The sequence below is a fragment of the Protopterus annectens genome, chromosome 11.part0, assembly GCF_019279795.1.
Source record: "Protopterus annectens isolate FY-2018-M chromosome 11.part0, PAN1.0, whole genome shotgun sequence".
Lineage (NCBI taxonomy): Eukaryota > Metazoa > Chordata > Ceratodontiformes > Protopteridae > Protopterus > Protopterus annectens.
The window spans coordinates 1458131318-1458149269 of NC_056745.1; the positions used below are offsets into that span (position 1 = coordinate 1458131318).

At 36.4% G+C, this 17952-nt stretch overlaps 1 protein-coding gene across 1 annotated transcript in view; it reads right to left on the reverse strand.

The window, feature by feature from the left end:
* CADPS2 (calcium dependent secretion activator 2) overlaps positions 1–17952 on the reverse strand; it is a 5163308-nt gene that overhangs the window by 2283146 nt on the left and 2862210 nt on the right. The window contains exon 11 of the mRNA XM_044088753.1: positions 11737–11948. Within this exon, the coding sequence (XP_043944688.1) occupies positions 11737–11948 (212 nt within the window). The remainder of the gene's footprint in view (positions 1–11736; positions 11949–17952) is intronic.

A 17952-nucleotide genomic window follows, 5' to 3' on the forward strand; every position in this document is an offset into this window, starting at 1 on the left:
TGCGCCATTCAGTGGGTACAAAGCCTGAGATGAGGCTATGATTGAACATGGTACTTAGGTAGGGTGCCAGCTCATTCTGTAGTTCATGTAGAACGCAGCCTGGGATATTGTCAGGTCCCATGGATGCTGTGTTCTTGGCTTTGCAGAGTGTGTTTTTTACCTGTGCAGCCGTGATTATAGGAACTTTGCATTCTTCCGGTATAGAGATGGGCCCTCTAGGGGGTGAGAGGGGGGTAAAGGTAGCACTGAACCTATCTGCTAGGATGTTGGCAATATTCTTAATACAGTTTGACAGCCTACAAAAGTTTATCAAGGTTATGGTTTAGAGGCTAGGTTACAATGTTTATAGAGACATTACCTGTACTCTGCTGGCATATCATTACAAACATGTCTTTCGGCTTCTCCCATTAGGGGTCATCACGGCAGATCACCGGTTCGCAGATGATTGGCAGTGGAATTTTTATGGTGTTGAGCTGCCAGCCTGGTGCCCAACCTTCACAGACGACACACACACACACACACACACACACACACACACACACACACACACACACACACACACACACACACACCTACCTGGATGGCTTTAAAACTCACTCAACTGCAGAGAAGACATGCAGACTCAGCTTTTACATTCATTGTAATAATCAACTTAAAAATACAAGTACTGCCAAGGACAAAATGGCCAAACAATTTCCAGATGGTGTAGTCTACAAGCCTTTTAAATGAGAAATTGAGAGGCAGCTACATTGTCTAGCAAAATTCCTTCAACTGCAGTGTTTAATATACTATGCCAGTTTTCGTGGCAAGTCCTTATAAGAAACAAACAATAGACCTACACATACATAAGTTTATATAAGGTGTAGCTATTGTTTATCCCTTCAGGCTAGGGGAGGTATTACATGTGTGTTTGTGTATATCTATATATTTATCTAGCAATATAAATATATATATATATATATATATATGTATAGAGAGAGAGAGATTTATTGAGATATCTATATGTGTCTATATCCATTTATAAATAGATGTAGATATGTATAAAACAAATTGCTATATAGATAAGACATAACATGAACATATACAGTTTTTAACTTTATTTATATATAAATGTAGATATATATGAAACACATTGCTATAGTATATTGACATCATAACTAAACTGAAATTTATATACATTTTTCATAACGTGGCAATTTATGCGAATGGAATTATACCACCACTAAAGTCCTAATACTGATGAGGACAAAATAACTTCAATCTAGAGTTGAAAGTAAGACTTCATGTCTAAAATCAAATTCCATGTGCTGTGTAAACCCAGCTGTCCACTCACAATGCCCAAAAATCTTTTCTATGAATTTGCAAGTAATGTTTTGGATAAGGAATAAAATATGCAGGCAGCAAATGTAGGCATACAAAGCCCATAAGTATGACATATTGCAAAGATTCTTTAAACTTGTGGTTTGCTTAAGGGGTAGATAAATTATATCCTTGCAGGGGGTCCCTATAACAACATTCAAAACTAATTTCACTGAAACTCAGATGGTTAAATCCATTTCATTAAAACCTCATTACACTAAAATCTCATTTGAAAGAAAAGTGTAGAAGTGTATACAAAGTACAATGTTGTTGTTTTTATCAATGGAATTATTAGAAAAATGAGTCGAGCAGAGAATGCGTGACTTGCAATGGTCAGCATCATGTTTGCATCCTCAGATCGTAGATGTCTGTATTCTCTCTCGAGCTCTTGAGCACTGATTCACTCTCTGTGGTGTTTTATGCTTTCTTTTCTCTGGGGTTGTGAAATCACAAAGTTAGTACATATAAGTAAGGGGATGTAGGGAAAGCCCCCCTCATGAAGGCTGCAGGCAGAGTTTTTAGAATATAATTTCTTGTGGTGAAGGTTTTCTATGAAACGAGTTTTCAGTGACATGGGCTCGGCTACATAAGTTTTACTAAAATGAGTTTTTAGTGTTATGATGTAGACCCTCCTTCATTTTGGAGAAAGTAAAAATTGCATCTTCACTGCATCTGATATAAAAAAAAAAAATCTTTCACACACACACACACACACACACACACACACACACACACACACACACACACACACACACAGGCAATCTATAAATTGATGGATGGATGGATAAAGAGAGTGGATGGATGGATGGATAGAGAGAGTAATACAGATATGTAGAATCATAGATCGGTATGCATTTGCCATCACAAACAATCCCTGAAATGACAAAATCCAGATTCTCCACCAAGTTTCAACATAAAGCTACATATTATGTCATTATGGCTGGAATCATGACCTACATGTTTTGCATATCTGACTATCGCCTGAATTTTTTAAGACCAGAGGCATCAGTTGCAGTCTTACATTATCTTCTTAGTTTCACGGTTTATAGACTTCCACTATATTTGAGTTAATCAAGATGAGAATGCCTCAACTTCTGGGTAAATAATACGGTATATGTCAAATGTGTGACTGCACATCATTGTCATTAGACAAGAATAAAATACATATTTTCTAAATAAGACAGATATTTCCTGTCACAAGAACCATGCCATCACAAAAAAATTCTATACCAGTAAAGATAAACTGTTCCACCTGACTTCTACAGTGAGCCCCATATTCTGATGTACCTCCTGCATATCCACAGTACCAGAATTATCCATTCTAAAGATGTAAACCTTGCCTGTGATATAAATAGGACCTGCTGGAGAGATAGGTATGTATCCCAGAGACTATCCAGTCTATGGAACAGGCTCCCCATCCATGTGAAGCAGAGTTCCTCCAAATCCAATTCAAGTGCAACTTGGACAACTGAATGGGAAACCAGAAATTCATCCCTGGTTTGGCACCTATGCCTCTGATGCAAACAGGTAATCTGTAAATGGTTCATCTTCCAAGCCCCTGCTTATACTTATCAAGGGTATCGGAACTTGTCAGAGATTTGGGATGCATGCCTAGGATTAAAAAGGCCCTTGTGGTCGTTAGCCTAGTAACCACATATGAACCTATAAAGGCTCAAAACAGTTCGCTGTATACCTGACCACATAGCTATAATTACAAGAAATGTTTACTAACAAACACAAAAGAGTTTTGATATAGGCCTCACATAACATGCTTGTACAGATCTTACAGTGACAGTACGCAAAATTTACAGCATATAGGACTTATACAAAGAAGGTGGGGGTTATGACAGCTGTCTGGAGAAAGGAATGTAATGAATGTGTAGAAAATTTACAATGAGTTGACTATATACTTAAGTAAGTTAAACAACTTTGATTGAAAAAGTGACATTTCCTCATACCATAGTCATGTTTGCACCTGCAAAGCGGTAAATGTGGCAAGAACATGAATGCGCATGTCTGACTCTGCACTGCAAACCATTAAATTCAGTTTACAACTTTATATTTTTCTGGAAATGTTACTAGAAGATTCCAAACTGCTGCCATAGATGCAGTCCTGGTGTTAGGTGCTACAAACAGGCCTAAGTAGTCATTACAATGTTTAGTTTTCTTCCATTCTTTTCAGAATAAGCACATGCATAGCTCATTCTCTGGCTGACAACCTCAATAAATATTATGATCATATATTTATGACTATGCACAGAGATAACTGTCAGCGTTGATTAATAAAAATATACTCTGCTGTTAAAATGCAGATGTAAAATATTAGTATTTCTGTATGACATTTAGAATCTTGACCATTTTACATGTTGTGACATAGAAAAGGAATGAAATTATACAGAAGCAATCAAAATTTAAGACACAGCCGTAGCAATCTCCAAAACAACATTTACAAACCAAGAAGAAAAGTACATTCCTGCAAAGGCTGTAGCAATGCCTTTGATGCTAAGAGCAAAATATAAAAATACTTTGCATCAGAAAACGTGCTGATCCATCTCAGAAAATGTAATTAGAAAATGTTAAATCACTTGTAACTGTAAAAATGTTCAGGCATCGAAGACATATTGACAGAAACATTACTAGGAGTGCAGGCTGTTAGAAAATGATTAGTAAAGAACTTAAGTTAAAAACTGCATATGTACCTGCTCTGCCTTATCTATTTTGAATGCATTTTGATTAATTTTACTTACTAGGTTTGTACTGTTTGGTACTGCTTAGGTATTAAAGGTATATAGTTTGAAAGGGTTCTGTTCAGAATTTCGAGGCTCAAAACTTTCAATTTCATATGATCGAAGATCATATGTTCGAACTTTCAAAACTTCAAAATCCTGAATGGAGATTGTCATACAGCACTGACTGGGAGATTTCCCTTGTCCTCGCTGTAGTGTGATCTCGGAGTTGGTATATTTAAGTTTCGGGGGTGGGGGGCTTGCCCCCCTGCATACACATGTTTTAGTGTGTTGGGTGGTGTTTTTGGGGGATATGATAATTTTGAGATTCCAAGATCTCGAGATTCTGAACTTGATATTCTGAAACTCGAGAATTTGGGATTTCGAAATTTCGTAGTGAACCCAGTCTGAAAATAACTTCTCCTCTAAGTAAAGCTGCAAATAACTAATAACTGTTGACTTTGTTCATTTTAGTCAAATGACATGCAACACACATGTGACTGAACCTTTATTACTTTCTTGCACTTTTCAGCCAGATGATATTTGGCAGTGAGATCCAATACACTATCAAACTTAAGTAATTTATTTTTTCTTGCTTATACATATTACACAAGACTGGAAGCTTAAGCACACTCACATCTTGAACTAACTATATAACATAATAATGTAAACGAGATAGATGACTATTTTATTTATTTATTTTATTTGACATTTGTTTACTAGGAAAGTCCGACGTGGAACGAGTTAGTTTTCAGCGGAGGCTTGGGGAGAAATGCTCCAGACACGTCTTTGTAATGTATTTATATATTTTTTTACGTATATTTTGTGATTGATAAGCCCATCGTTTATAACATGAATTATGTCGCCTCCTTTTCCTTCTGTGTCATATCTTAAAAGTAGAACATCTGCACCTATTGGTGGACTACCTGGCCAGCAAACCAACAAACTGGAATAAATTAAAATGTATCATACTATCCCAACTTAATGGTAATATGTCCTACTTTAGTTTTCAGTCTAGAACATTTTTCATCATCTTCCCTGCTGATAAATGATAGAAGTCACTTCACAACATGATTAATTATTTGTGCAAGTTTTAATATACTTTCACATTTATTCAAGTGTTCTGATGTTTCAGATGTACTACCTAACAATAAATATACTGTCTGCATTAGTGTTCGGCATATAAATGGCATCAATCTAAACAGCAATATGCTACTGATACACGATAAACGGGTAATACATGAATGATAATATAGGTCTCAATATTAACTCATTTGTACATCAAAACCAAAGTAAGGATGAAGAAAACATAGTATTAAACCATCTAACATTTCTCTCAATCTCTTATTTAAAACATGGACAAAGTCATTTATTTAAGGACAAATGCTCCAAAGTCAGGGACATGTCCTCTATATATATATATATATATATATATATATATATATATATATATATATATATATATATATATACTACTATTATTTAGAAAGTTGACAAAGCAAAAGTGCATTAATTAAAATACATTTTGTGAAGCAAAAGAACTCCGTAACTCTACTAAAGTCAATATTTGTTGATTATAACCGGCCAGTTTGTTTCTTAAAATAAAACTGCTTTTAAAAGAGAATAAACAAAGCTGTGAGTTGGAATCAAAGATAGCTGACCAGTATGCTGGCTGACCACTAGTGAGCTCTGCCAGTTAAAGCATCTGACTTGTTGTTGTTGTTGTGTGCGTGTCTGTGACGCTCAAAGAAGATTAGCTTCATTATCAATATGTTATGTAATCATTCAGTTTATACTGTTTATGCTATTCGACTTCACTGCTCATTTCAGCAAGCAACAACACTTTGAAACAATGTTCAAAGTATTACCTGCAGTACATCTGTTGCTATAAACATCTGATACATTACATACATACTAAGCAGTAATATGCATATTGTATGCAGGCGCTGGCCTTCTGATTTAAACAAAAATACAACATAAAATAAATAAGACAAAAGTGCCACATTTAAAATGTTAAAAAAAACTGAAAATGGTATAAACACTGCAAACTAGGTCAGAAATCAATAGTTTCAAGTTGCTTAATTTCCCAGTTGCTGAACTTTGCAAACAGTAGCCACTTCATAATGCCATATAAATTAATTTTGATTGAAATGTGTAATAAAAAAAGGTAAAACCAACAAGCAACATCAACAAACTGAATAATGCTTTTTTTTGTAGATTACACGTACACAAAATTATAATGCACTAAATGGCATTCCCACAAAAGGCTGAAAATGCATTATTGAGTAAGATGCATCTTTCAACGCCTTGAACCCCTGCGGGTTTCTCAAAAGACGGGTTACTGCAAATGCTTTCATTAGTAATACAGTTTGTCCATGCTCCATATAAATTATCTACCAAGACTATACAGACAGAAAAAGCCTTACAGTTGCCCAAAAGGGATAGATATTTATTAGCAAGTCACCTCCATCCTGATTTCAGAGCAGAAAATGTCCTTGTGTGGTCAGTCTAAAGTGGCATATTCTTTTGTTCCATCACATTCTAATGTAGGTCATTTTGTGTTCATTACTAAAAAGTACAGGTCAAAATACATTTCTGAATAAAACAGATAGTGCCAATTTAGAAAGTCTAAAGAAAGGATGACAAAAGTGTATTGATTAAACACAATTATGGGGACAAGATCATAAGAAACACTAACTATTGATTTGCTGGAATGATGCTAACATATTCAGTCATATTTAAAAATATAGCCCGAGATCATATTGATCCATGTCAAGTCCAACTTTCAGCTGTTATTTGCAGAAAGGGGAATTATTTAATCTGAGCTGATGGAGATACAGCACTGCATTTTGAAAAGATGAAGCAACCGATGTATATCATATGATTTTGCACTGTCAAAGCAAAAGTCAAATCCATGTGACAGATCTCACCAAGGTGGTACACATACTACATAAAATGTATGACAGTATACAGAACAGACTTAACAAGGCTTCATTTAGGAAACTACTGTCAAAATGAATGACATAAAGACATCTGAAAGACTTTCAAGTACATTACCACAACACTATTACATCTCTTAATAAAAAAAAAACTGTGGCTTTTTTTTTTTGTTAGACATGACAGTAGCTATTGTATTTGAGCAGATAATTATTCAGAGTAAGTAGAGTTTTCTTGTTCAAAACATGTTTCAGTAAAAGGTTATGAGTGTCAAGGCTAGTTCTAACACTTATGAATAATTGTAATGCTCCTTTTGTGGTGCTTATGTGCATTAGACCTGTATAATAACAGACTGACAACAATTTAATGTGTATAATTTGACTGAAAATTATGCTAAGTTAAGCTCAGTGAGGTGCTTAAAGTCAAAGCCATATCAGACCTTACTGTTTTCAAAGCAAAATTATTAAGGTCAAAATTTGAAGACAAAGGTCTACTGATGTCTTAGCAGATGACACACCTGAGAATTATACAACAAATAACTTTACATAACCACTGGTGATATTAAATTAAGTTTATTCATTTAGCGGCCTGCTAACATATGAAATTTGCAACAAAAACTTGGAACAAAGCCCCAGGAGGACAGTAACAAGACCATATTAATGTTTTCAGCTTTATGCAACTTATAAGGTAAGATGAAAAATAATTGTGCTGAATGTGTAGCATTTTTGTATGTGAAAAGAAAACTGAATTATTTGCATGCTCACTACGGGTAAATTTGCTGAAAAATACACAATTATTGGTATTAGTCAGGTACGAAGACACAGAACAACTGAATAATGCCAATACATAACCTGACCAAGAAATATGAGCATTTGCTCTAAGTGATCTGTTGATCTGTCAATCAACATGAAAGAAAAAGACAGAATGAAACAGCAAGAAGTAGTCAGCATGAAGAAAGGCAAGAATCAAGATACATGCTTAGAGTTTTATTCCCTGCACAGTGGAATTATACAATTAAATGTATTCTAGAATGGAATTATACAATTAAATGTATTCTAGAAAAATGCTAATCAAAAGACTTACAGCTGTTATGATAGGAGGATGGAGTGGCAAGAAGGCAGGTTACTAACACAATAGGATATTTTAAACCTCATATTTAAGACAATAATGAACAGCTGGTATGATTTTTTTAATATTTCACATTAATGTCTGCTTAATTGATTTAGTTAACCTTACATTTAAAGATATTTTGACTTTAAAAGAGTCTGCTAATTATGCTAAGTAAGCTAAAGCGGCAAAATACATGCAAATGCTGTAACCAGGAAATATATTTTATTGAGACAGATACAAACAATACTACACTGGTAGTCAAAAAAGTAAAACATAAAACTATATTACAAAGATGAGATATGGAATAAAATACTGAAATGAAACAATTTCCATTAAAATAAATGAAAAAATGCAAAGAAAACCAGTAATCCCAGCTTGCATAGAGAAACACTAGGAACAGTGTTATATTGCTATGCCTGCAGTGACACTGGCTGATCTATTACAGAGTGTTTACTTTACACTGTTAAATATTTTCATCTTAAATGAAAAAAAAATTGTATTTAATTGGATGAAATGATGAATGACATCACTGGAATGTTAAAATGTATAGGCTACTTACCTTTTCCAGCTGCCAATGACAGCAAAGAAAATAAAAAATAAAAAAATAAACAAAAAAGAAAAATGTTGTGCAAAGCATTACTTACACATTCAACAAAAGTCTATCTTTTCAATATTCTTTACATTTAAGCTGACCTTGTACACAGTTAAGCTATACCAGCACTGAGAACAATACATACATTGTTTGCACATAAACTGAAACTTAAAAAAAAATAATCAGAAAACTGAATGTATAAGTTAGTCATCAGTTTACATCATCTTTTACTCCATAGCCCATTTTTTATGCAACAGATACCTGATACGCACAAACATGCACACAGTTTTACTATCTAGCAGGTTTTCTCCCCCACTGTTTAAAAATTTTCCCCCAACAAAATGTGCAAGAAAATATAACATTTTCATAGTATTTTATCATATTAACATATTATATATCACTAAGCAGTTTTGTATAACTCATTTCATCTTTACAAAACAGCCATAGGCAATGCATATAGGTATAAAGGTATATTTAAGTGAGATTTACAAATGAAATACGCTGAGCATAAATGAGACGTATGAAAGAAATTGGTGGCTTACAATCAATTTCTCATACTGCACAGCCTCGTATCACAGTTTTCCAAAGACAGATTATGTTTCAGTGGATTATCTTACTTTTCTTCAGGACCTGTATAAGTGAATTCCAAGTAGATGGCACAATGGGATGGCTTTCTGGAAAAACAGTGAAGAAGACTTTACGCTGTCTGTCACTGGTCACTGTCTGCTGCTGGTCATTGTCTGTCACCGGTCATTGTCTGCTGCTTGTCTCTCTTATTCCAAAATATAGTAACCCTGGAGTTATCATAATGATGTTTGTGGGTATGGGGTCATGACCCTCAAATGACAGGTACAGGAGAGTATACCCACTGTAAACATTATTTCATAATAATGCTGTATTAGTTTGCAGTGCTTAAAAGCTAATGTACCTGAAGAATGAGATTCTGTATGATTGTGTTCATGCAGCATGAGTTGCTTTTGCAGAGATGTTGTGTTTCAAAGTTTGGTTATTAAAGAAAATATACTAGAAATGTAGTTGATTGTGTACCCCAAAAGGGATTAATTTTGCTCGCATTTTCAATTCCTACTTTATCCAGATATGTGCATCTACTAGCCAGAAGTTATCCTAATAAGGAATTCTGATAAAGCAAAGTAAGTCCTGCCAAGGACTGCAATGGTAATCCGTGTACTTGTCTAACTACAAGTTATAATAGCAGAGAAGGAAGACTAGATAAAAGGCTGCACTAGGACAGTGTAATGCCCCTTCTTTGAGGGGCAACAGTCTCAGAGTTAGTATATAGGTATATAGCGAGCTGAGGTGTAGGACTGTAGAAGGGACATCAGTCTTTTGGAGTCATCATGGTGTTTGCAGTTTACAGTTTTAGGGCTCACATTTGTAATAGGAATTCAAAAAAGTGTCTGGGAACCAGAAGACAGCAGACAGATAAAGTAAGGCACACATTTAAATGTGATGACCACTAGGCTAAGTATAGAAGTACGTGAGTGTCTAGGAAGTGGTAAGGTAACACTGGACACTGCAGCAAAATGAGGACTTGAAAACTTATACAGCAGATACACAAAGTCAGAAAGAATCAAAGACTACTGCACATTTACACAAAATGACTTTCTTCGTACTACTGCATATTTACACAAAACGACTTTCTTCGTACTACTGCATATTTACACAAAACGACTTTCTTCGTACTACTGCATATTTACACAAAACGACTTTCTTCGTACTACTACTGCATATTTACACAAAACGACTTTCTTCATACTACTGCATATTTACACAAAACGACTTTCTTCATATATGGTAGCAATTGGGACACATCTCCCAGATAGTGAGGAGTATCAGTGGTATTACTTCTACTGCAGGATAACATAAATACACCAAGCAGACATCTGTAGAGAACATTGCAATGCGATAAACGAAATTACTGTGCACTATCAGACTTCATGCCGCTAACTCCTGTACCTGCTCTACATTGTAAGGGATGCACAGTGTATTTATAATCCAGATACCAGGAATGCCCTGTTCAACATGAATTGTTTGAACAGAAACATAAATCCAGGTCTACTACAGGAGATGTGTGGTAGGGTCCACAGTACTTGGGCCTCCTGTAAATCATATTGCAATCCTATTATACACATACATTTAAGCTGCAGTTCTCTCAATACTGGGCAGGATTCGGAAATCTTACCCTGCACTCACTGAAACTGCTGAAGCCAAAAGTAGCAATTTCAGCTACAATAGGCAATACAACTCAAAGCATGTTAACTACAAAGAGGAAATACCTAATTATCAGCTAATTTACATTTCTCTGAATGTCATGGTGTTACCAGTAGTGCAAACCAGCACTTTGCTATGGTAATCAAATTTGATGATCCTTGCATCATGTTGGCACAGGCAACCCTCTCATTAATTCTCCCATAGACATGCACACAATGAAACACACACCCACATACACCACTCCCATACTGCTCATTTGTGTTTACCAGCCTGGCCACCAGTACCCAATGTCCACAGTGGGTCTTACCAGCTAATCTCCAACCTCCCCCAGACTTAATCCATTATTGTTGGGGCCAGCTGTGGATCGTAAGAGAATCCTGGGGACTCAGCTTGTCTGTACTTCCACCTAGGTGGAATTTTTGTTATGACCCACCCACTCCCTTCCCCCACTCCACCAGCCTCACTGATTATGTTCACAAGCAACCTCACTCCTTATACCATGCCTCCCCTTAGAAGAAGTGCCCTCCCCCCTTCAATGGGAATGTCCTTCCCTTCCCTGCTGCATGGTTAGTTGCCCAAGCAATTACTAGACATTAGGTCAGTTGAGCTGCAGTCTAGGCTTTATCCTTCTATGCCACTGGATTGGCTTGGTCATGCACTTCTGATCTATGATGGACACATCTGCTTTTAAATCCCATATTTTAAATATGTCAGAAACATATGCCAGACATTACACATCCAGACTAATGTTAATAAAAATAATGAGGCACCGAGACTTACTTTTCCAGAGACTTGAGAAACAGGCACTTCAATTTGTCCTCCTCTTGTGTTGGATTTCTGTACTTGATTTGGGGGTACAGGTTTATATGACTGACCTGTGGCTCTGTACATAGCCTGTACCCACAGTATTCTGTCCTGTTCATCATCACTGGCAAATACAATGGCATCACCTTCTTTTACTGCATTAAAAAATGCTCTGCCACCTTGTAAACCTATAGTGAAAGAGAAACAATACAGTGTTTTATGACAATACTTCATAATTATTTAAGCTAATTGAACAGTTATCTTTTAAACATATGCAGATAAAACACAAATGGAAATACATATGCGTATATATATATATATATACACACACACACACACACACTCATATATATGTATATAATATATATATATATATATATATATATATATATATATATATATATATGGATCCCATTCAGAAGCTTGAGGTTTCAAAACTTTGAACTTCAAAAGGCCAAGACCATTAGATCGAAGTTTTGAAACCTTGAACATTTTGAATAGAGCTTGCCGTACAGCACAGAATAGGATATTTATAGCCTTCTTCACTGCAGTGCAATCTCAGAGTTGGTATATTTATTTAGCATTGAGTGTGGGGGTGCAGGAAGGCTAGCTCCCATGCAAAAACATAACATTTTTTTTTTGTTTTTATTTTAGGTTTTCAAAGTTTCAAAACTTTGATCTTATGGTGTCCACCATTTGAAATTTTGATATTTCCAGCTTCTGAAGTAGCTCCATATCTATCTATCTATCTATATATATATATATATATATATATATATATATATATATATAGATAGATACATACATACATATATGTATATAGGTCTATGTCACTAGGTCAACACATCACAATGTCGACAGGAAAATAGTCAACACCAAAAAGTTGATATCGGAAACACTGACACTGAACTACACATGCATGAGTAAAATCACCTCATAAAACCAACAAAAAAACAAAATAACATAATTTTTTGCAGAGGGCCCCCTGAATCTCCCCACATGGGGGACATGCACTCATCACATCCCTTGCTAATTACACATACTAACTCTGAAATCGAACAATCCCTGGAGAAAGGCAAAATTCCCCTCAACCAGGGATTGTCGAGCTAGCACAACTGTCAGTGTTTTGCATATATCAACCTTTTGCAGTCAACTTGCTTGCCAATGACATTGTGTGTGTCAACCTAGTGAGGATTTAATATACATATACACACACAAACACACACGATTTAATTTAAATACATCAAATATATCACTGGTTGACATCTGTTTAGCCAGCAAAATATAGTTGACTACATAGGTACTCAACAGGTGTGTGATTTTGCATATTTCCTGGGGTACAGAAATATGCCTTTTCTCAGAGATTGTGTGATTTGAAGTTAGTATATATAATTAGCAGAGGATGTGGGGGTGCACAAGGCCTTACCCCCCAAGCAAAAAACAATGTTTTATTTTATTTCCTTAAGTTTTGCATGTGCCAAGACTGCTGCTTGGTGCATGTGTAGCTGCATGTTAACATTTGCAAAGTCGACTTTTTGTGGTCGGCTTTTAAACATCAACCTTTGGGTCTTTACATCAACTTTAGTACACCCATATTATCTATCTATATCTATACATCTATGTGTGTGTATATATATATATATATATATATATATATATATATATATATATAGAGAGAGAGAGAGATCAATGTGAGACTGATATCACATGATCAAACTGCAAGTTGTCCATATTGCAGCATTACTGTCTGACAAAGATATACAAAGATACACAAAACAGGCAGAATGCAACCATTAACAGAAACGCAGACATAAAACTGCACTTTCATTTCTGTTGCTAGATTATTCACTGTATTCATTGTTAAAGGGCAATGGCATTTATTAAAAGACTCTTTGTATTCTCATCATGTGAAATTGCTGCAAAGAAGCCATATGATTGTCAAGAAGTCACTACCCCAGACACCTGTGATGATAGATTTCTCCATCTTTGCCAAGTCTTCCCTAAATCTGCTACCTGAAATGGCGGTGATAATTATTTGACTAGAAAATGCAATGATCACATTTTATCAGGTGCCTCCAAAGCTATTCCCTTTGATGGCTCAAGGAAGTGTTGCAGACAGATAGGGAAGTTCTTTAGAAGACCCAGTCACTGTTGTAAGTAGCAAAGGTAAATAAACATGAAGTATTACAAAAAAGAAGCAGACCCCTTATAGTTTCTATAGCAAAACCCACGGACAACAGTGCACAATGTATACCAGGAATCCAAGTAATATATACTGTTGAATCTAAATTATAATTGAATAATCACAAAATGGGTAAAAACATACCCAGAAGGAAATACACTTGCTCAAATAAACAAACAATAGACTTAAAACATAAGTCACATAATCAGGCAGCTGATTAACCCATGCAGAAGAAGGTTACTGAATACAATTGTCCTGCAGAGTATTTATATCAATGGGGACTTGACTGATCATGAGACTTGCCTATTTAAGATGGCATTTATCACTACTCTTAGATTCATGCACTGATAAAGTTTGTTTAGGAAAAAACAGTCTGATTTTTATTTTTGCTGCCATGTTGCTCACTGAAAGAGTTTTGTCTCTACTGATGACTTACTTGGATGTCACTACAGTTATACACATACATAACTAAATTTGTGTGCATATATAGATACGTAAACATTATATATTTCCTATAGATGTATATATACATATATATGTATAAATGCATAAACACACACACGCACACACACACATATATATAACTATATAATTACACACACACACACACACACACACACACACACACACACACACACACACACACAAAACACTGCTCTTTTTGTTGAGTCACAGTTTGTCATACTGTAATACATCAAGCCCCATTCGATGAATCAATGAATCCAATGTAATGACTCTCCTGACTATGTACTAACATGGGTCCTGCAGGTGGACAAGTATTATCCTCCTCCATAATAAGACCCAATTTAATGAGCTAAATGAACTCTGTTCTCATTGTATCTTTTTTGATGCATTGTAGCATGAACAAAAGTGACTTAACCAGTGACACACCTGAATGGCAACGATATATGTAGGCACAAAGACACACACACAATCATTATATATATATATATATATATATATATATATATATATATATATATATATATATATATATATATATACTATACACATAAAATACATAAAAACATACAAACTTAGAGACATTCATAAAACTTAACTACCTAGTACTGATTAGAGAGGCCTCTGTCTCCCCCCACACCTGATATGCTTAACAATATACAAAACTGTAATATCACTTGTGATAAAGGGAGATACTGCCAAGCACAGCTATCTGGAATTTTGTAAATAATTATATGTTATTTGTGAATATCAACATGATCTATATAAGATGCTTGTGTTACAAATGTATTAGAAGTGTGTGCTATGGGTATATCAAACTGCTCTATAACAGGCATGTGTGTTAAAAAAGGCATTTTGTAAAGTAGTGAGCTTAAAGAAGTATCCACAGTGTGACCTGCTGGAAGAGAACAGAAATGTACATACACTATTATAACTGTTTAAATGTACATATTTTAATAGTGGAAACTGGAATACAGAAGGTTAACTTAAGAAAAATAGCTGAAATTAAATTACTTTATGGCAGCTAGTGACATAATATCTATATTAGGGAGTTCTCTGTATTGTTTTTAAGGTGAAATAATTACTAGTTTTGAAATGTGAAGGAATGCGATTGTTTTATGACTTCCATCATCTGCCAAAGATCTGAGGTCTATGTATTTTCACAGGTAGCTTCCGGCAGTGGGGTTTTCATCTGAGATAGAGTCAGATGACAAGAAATTATGTCATTCTGCAAGCTATCCCAGCAGTAATATTTGTGATATTAATTTGAGAGGTCTTTTAGTGAGACACAGCATTCTGTATTCTGTCTTTGATGTCACAACAACTAGAAGATCCATTCATCACATCTGCCTTGCTCTTAAGTAAGTTAATTAAGGTATAGTAATTCTCTTAGATCCAGTCAGGAATATAGTGAACCATAGTTTAGATGTTTCTCTTTATTTATTTGAGACTGTCCTGCAATTTTATTTTAAATATTTCCTGTGATTTTGAACTCTGATGTCACTGTGATTATATACTGAGTATTTTCTTATTATAGACTCAAGGCAGATGAGAGTGTGTATTGATGAGTTAAAGCACTTATTTTCATAGGTGGGTGAGTAGGTGTCAGGTCACCATCTTGAAGGGCTACCAGACTGTTTAGTCAGGGAACAAGCCCTTAGCAATTTGTCTGAGGACATGAGAATCTGGTTGGCAGATAAGGAGTGCAGGACCACAGATGAGGTGCGGAAAAAGGGAGACCTATATATAGCAAGCAGGGCATCACTGCACAAGAAAGAGATACCCAGTGCTGCACATGGGTCTAATGGACCCTATGGTGGGCATTCTAAATTGCCCCAACAAAGGCCACCAGTAACGGGGAAGCCACTAGTTCAGGTACACAGCCAGGATCAAGGGTTAAATGTTTTAAATGTAACCAGTGGGGCCATGTAGCATATAGATGTCCATGGAGGCAAGGTGGGGAACAAAAGGTAGGGGAGCCAGTGAGTGGGAATGACAGAATGCCAGCAGTAAGTTGTCTGAAAAAAAAAGGGTACCAAACTTCCACAAAAGATCATATCCTATCTTAGTAGATGGAAAACAGGCCACTGCTAAGAGAAAGACAGCCTCTGACCTAACCATTGTGAAGCCTGCAATGGTTAAAGAGGAGCACTACTTGCTTCAGCAGTCTACTCCAATCAGAGCTCTAGGACAGACTCCATTCCTTTGGCTAGGGTTGACCTTGACTGGGAGGGTGGAAAAGGAAGCAAGCAAGTAGGTGTGTTTGAGGATAGCCCTGCAGATTTCCTCATAGGAAATGATATAATGCAGTACTTTGTGTGCATGCAGTTACATGCAGTCGGATTTGGAGATTAGCATGTGGGTCTGGGAGCCTGGGGGGACCCAGACAGACCACACACTTGAAGCCAGGACTGGTGAGGTGGTTACTTCAGAGAGAGAGATACACTGTAGCAGTGACACTGAAGATGAGCCACAGCTGCTAGTGGGTACTGATGTTCCATTGGACAGAGTGAATGCAAGGTCAGAGTAGTAGTATTCAGGCTGACAGTGAGGCGCCACTGTCAGAGGATACCAGACTTCCTATGGAAGGGTAACTGGAATGGGTTGCAAAGAAAGAATTGAGACAGGCTCAGCTCTCAGACCCTACATTACAAGGACTGAGGGAGGTTGATTCTCAAGGGAAGGGGGATTCTGTATAATGGGACAAAGGGATATTGTATGGACATTGGACCCCTGAGGGAGGGTTAGAGCATGAAAGAATACAGTGCTTGGTAGTGCCCAGAGCCTACTATCCGTCACTTCTAGCCATAGCCCATGATATTCCCTTTGTAGGTCACATGGGTATAAAGCGTACAAAGAGGCATATTATGCAGAACGTTTATTGGCCTGGGATTTCCAGAGATGTAACGGGGTACTGCAAAACCTGTGAGTAATGCCAAAAGGTAGGCAAGGAAGGAGACAAAGTTAAAGCTCCTTTGATCCCTTTGCCTGGGATTGAGGAGCCATTTCAGAGGGTAGCTATGGATATTGTGGGGTCAAGAGCCCAAGTTCCACAGGAAAGATGTATATCCTAGTGGTAATAGATTATGCTACTAGATACCCTGAGGAGGGGGTCCTGTCCTCTGCTGAGGCATAAAAGGTGGCAAATGCTTTGCTAGAGATTTTCAGCAGGGTAGATATAGAAGAAATACTGACTGACAGAAGTGCCAATGTCATGTTAGACCTGCTGGCTTGTCTGTGGGAGCGCTGTGGGGTGAGGCACTTAAAGACTACCCCTATCACCCCCAGACTAATGTTCTGGTGGAGAGGTTAAACTCTACACTAAAATACAGGCATTTGCAGACCAGTTTAAGAGGGAGTGGGACAAATATTTGCACCAACTTTTGTTTGCTTAAAGGGAGGTGCCCCAGGAATCCACAGGTTTTTTGCCCTTTGAGTTGCTGTATGGGCATAGGGTGAGGGGACCGCTAGATCCGATTCACAAAGAGTGGGTGGGTGAGTGTGACTCCCACAAGGAGTCTGTTGTGACATATATCCTAAACTTCAGC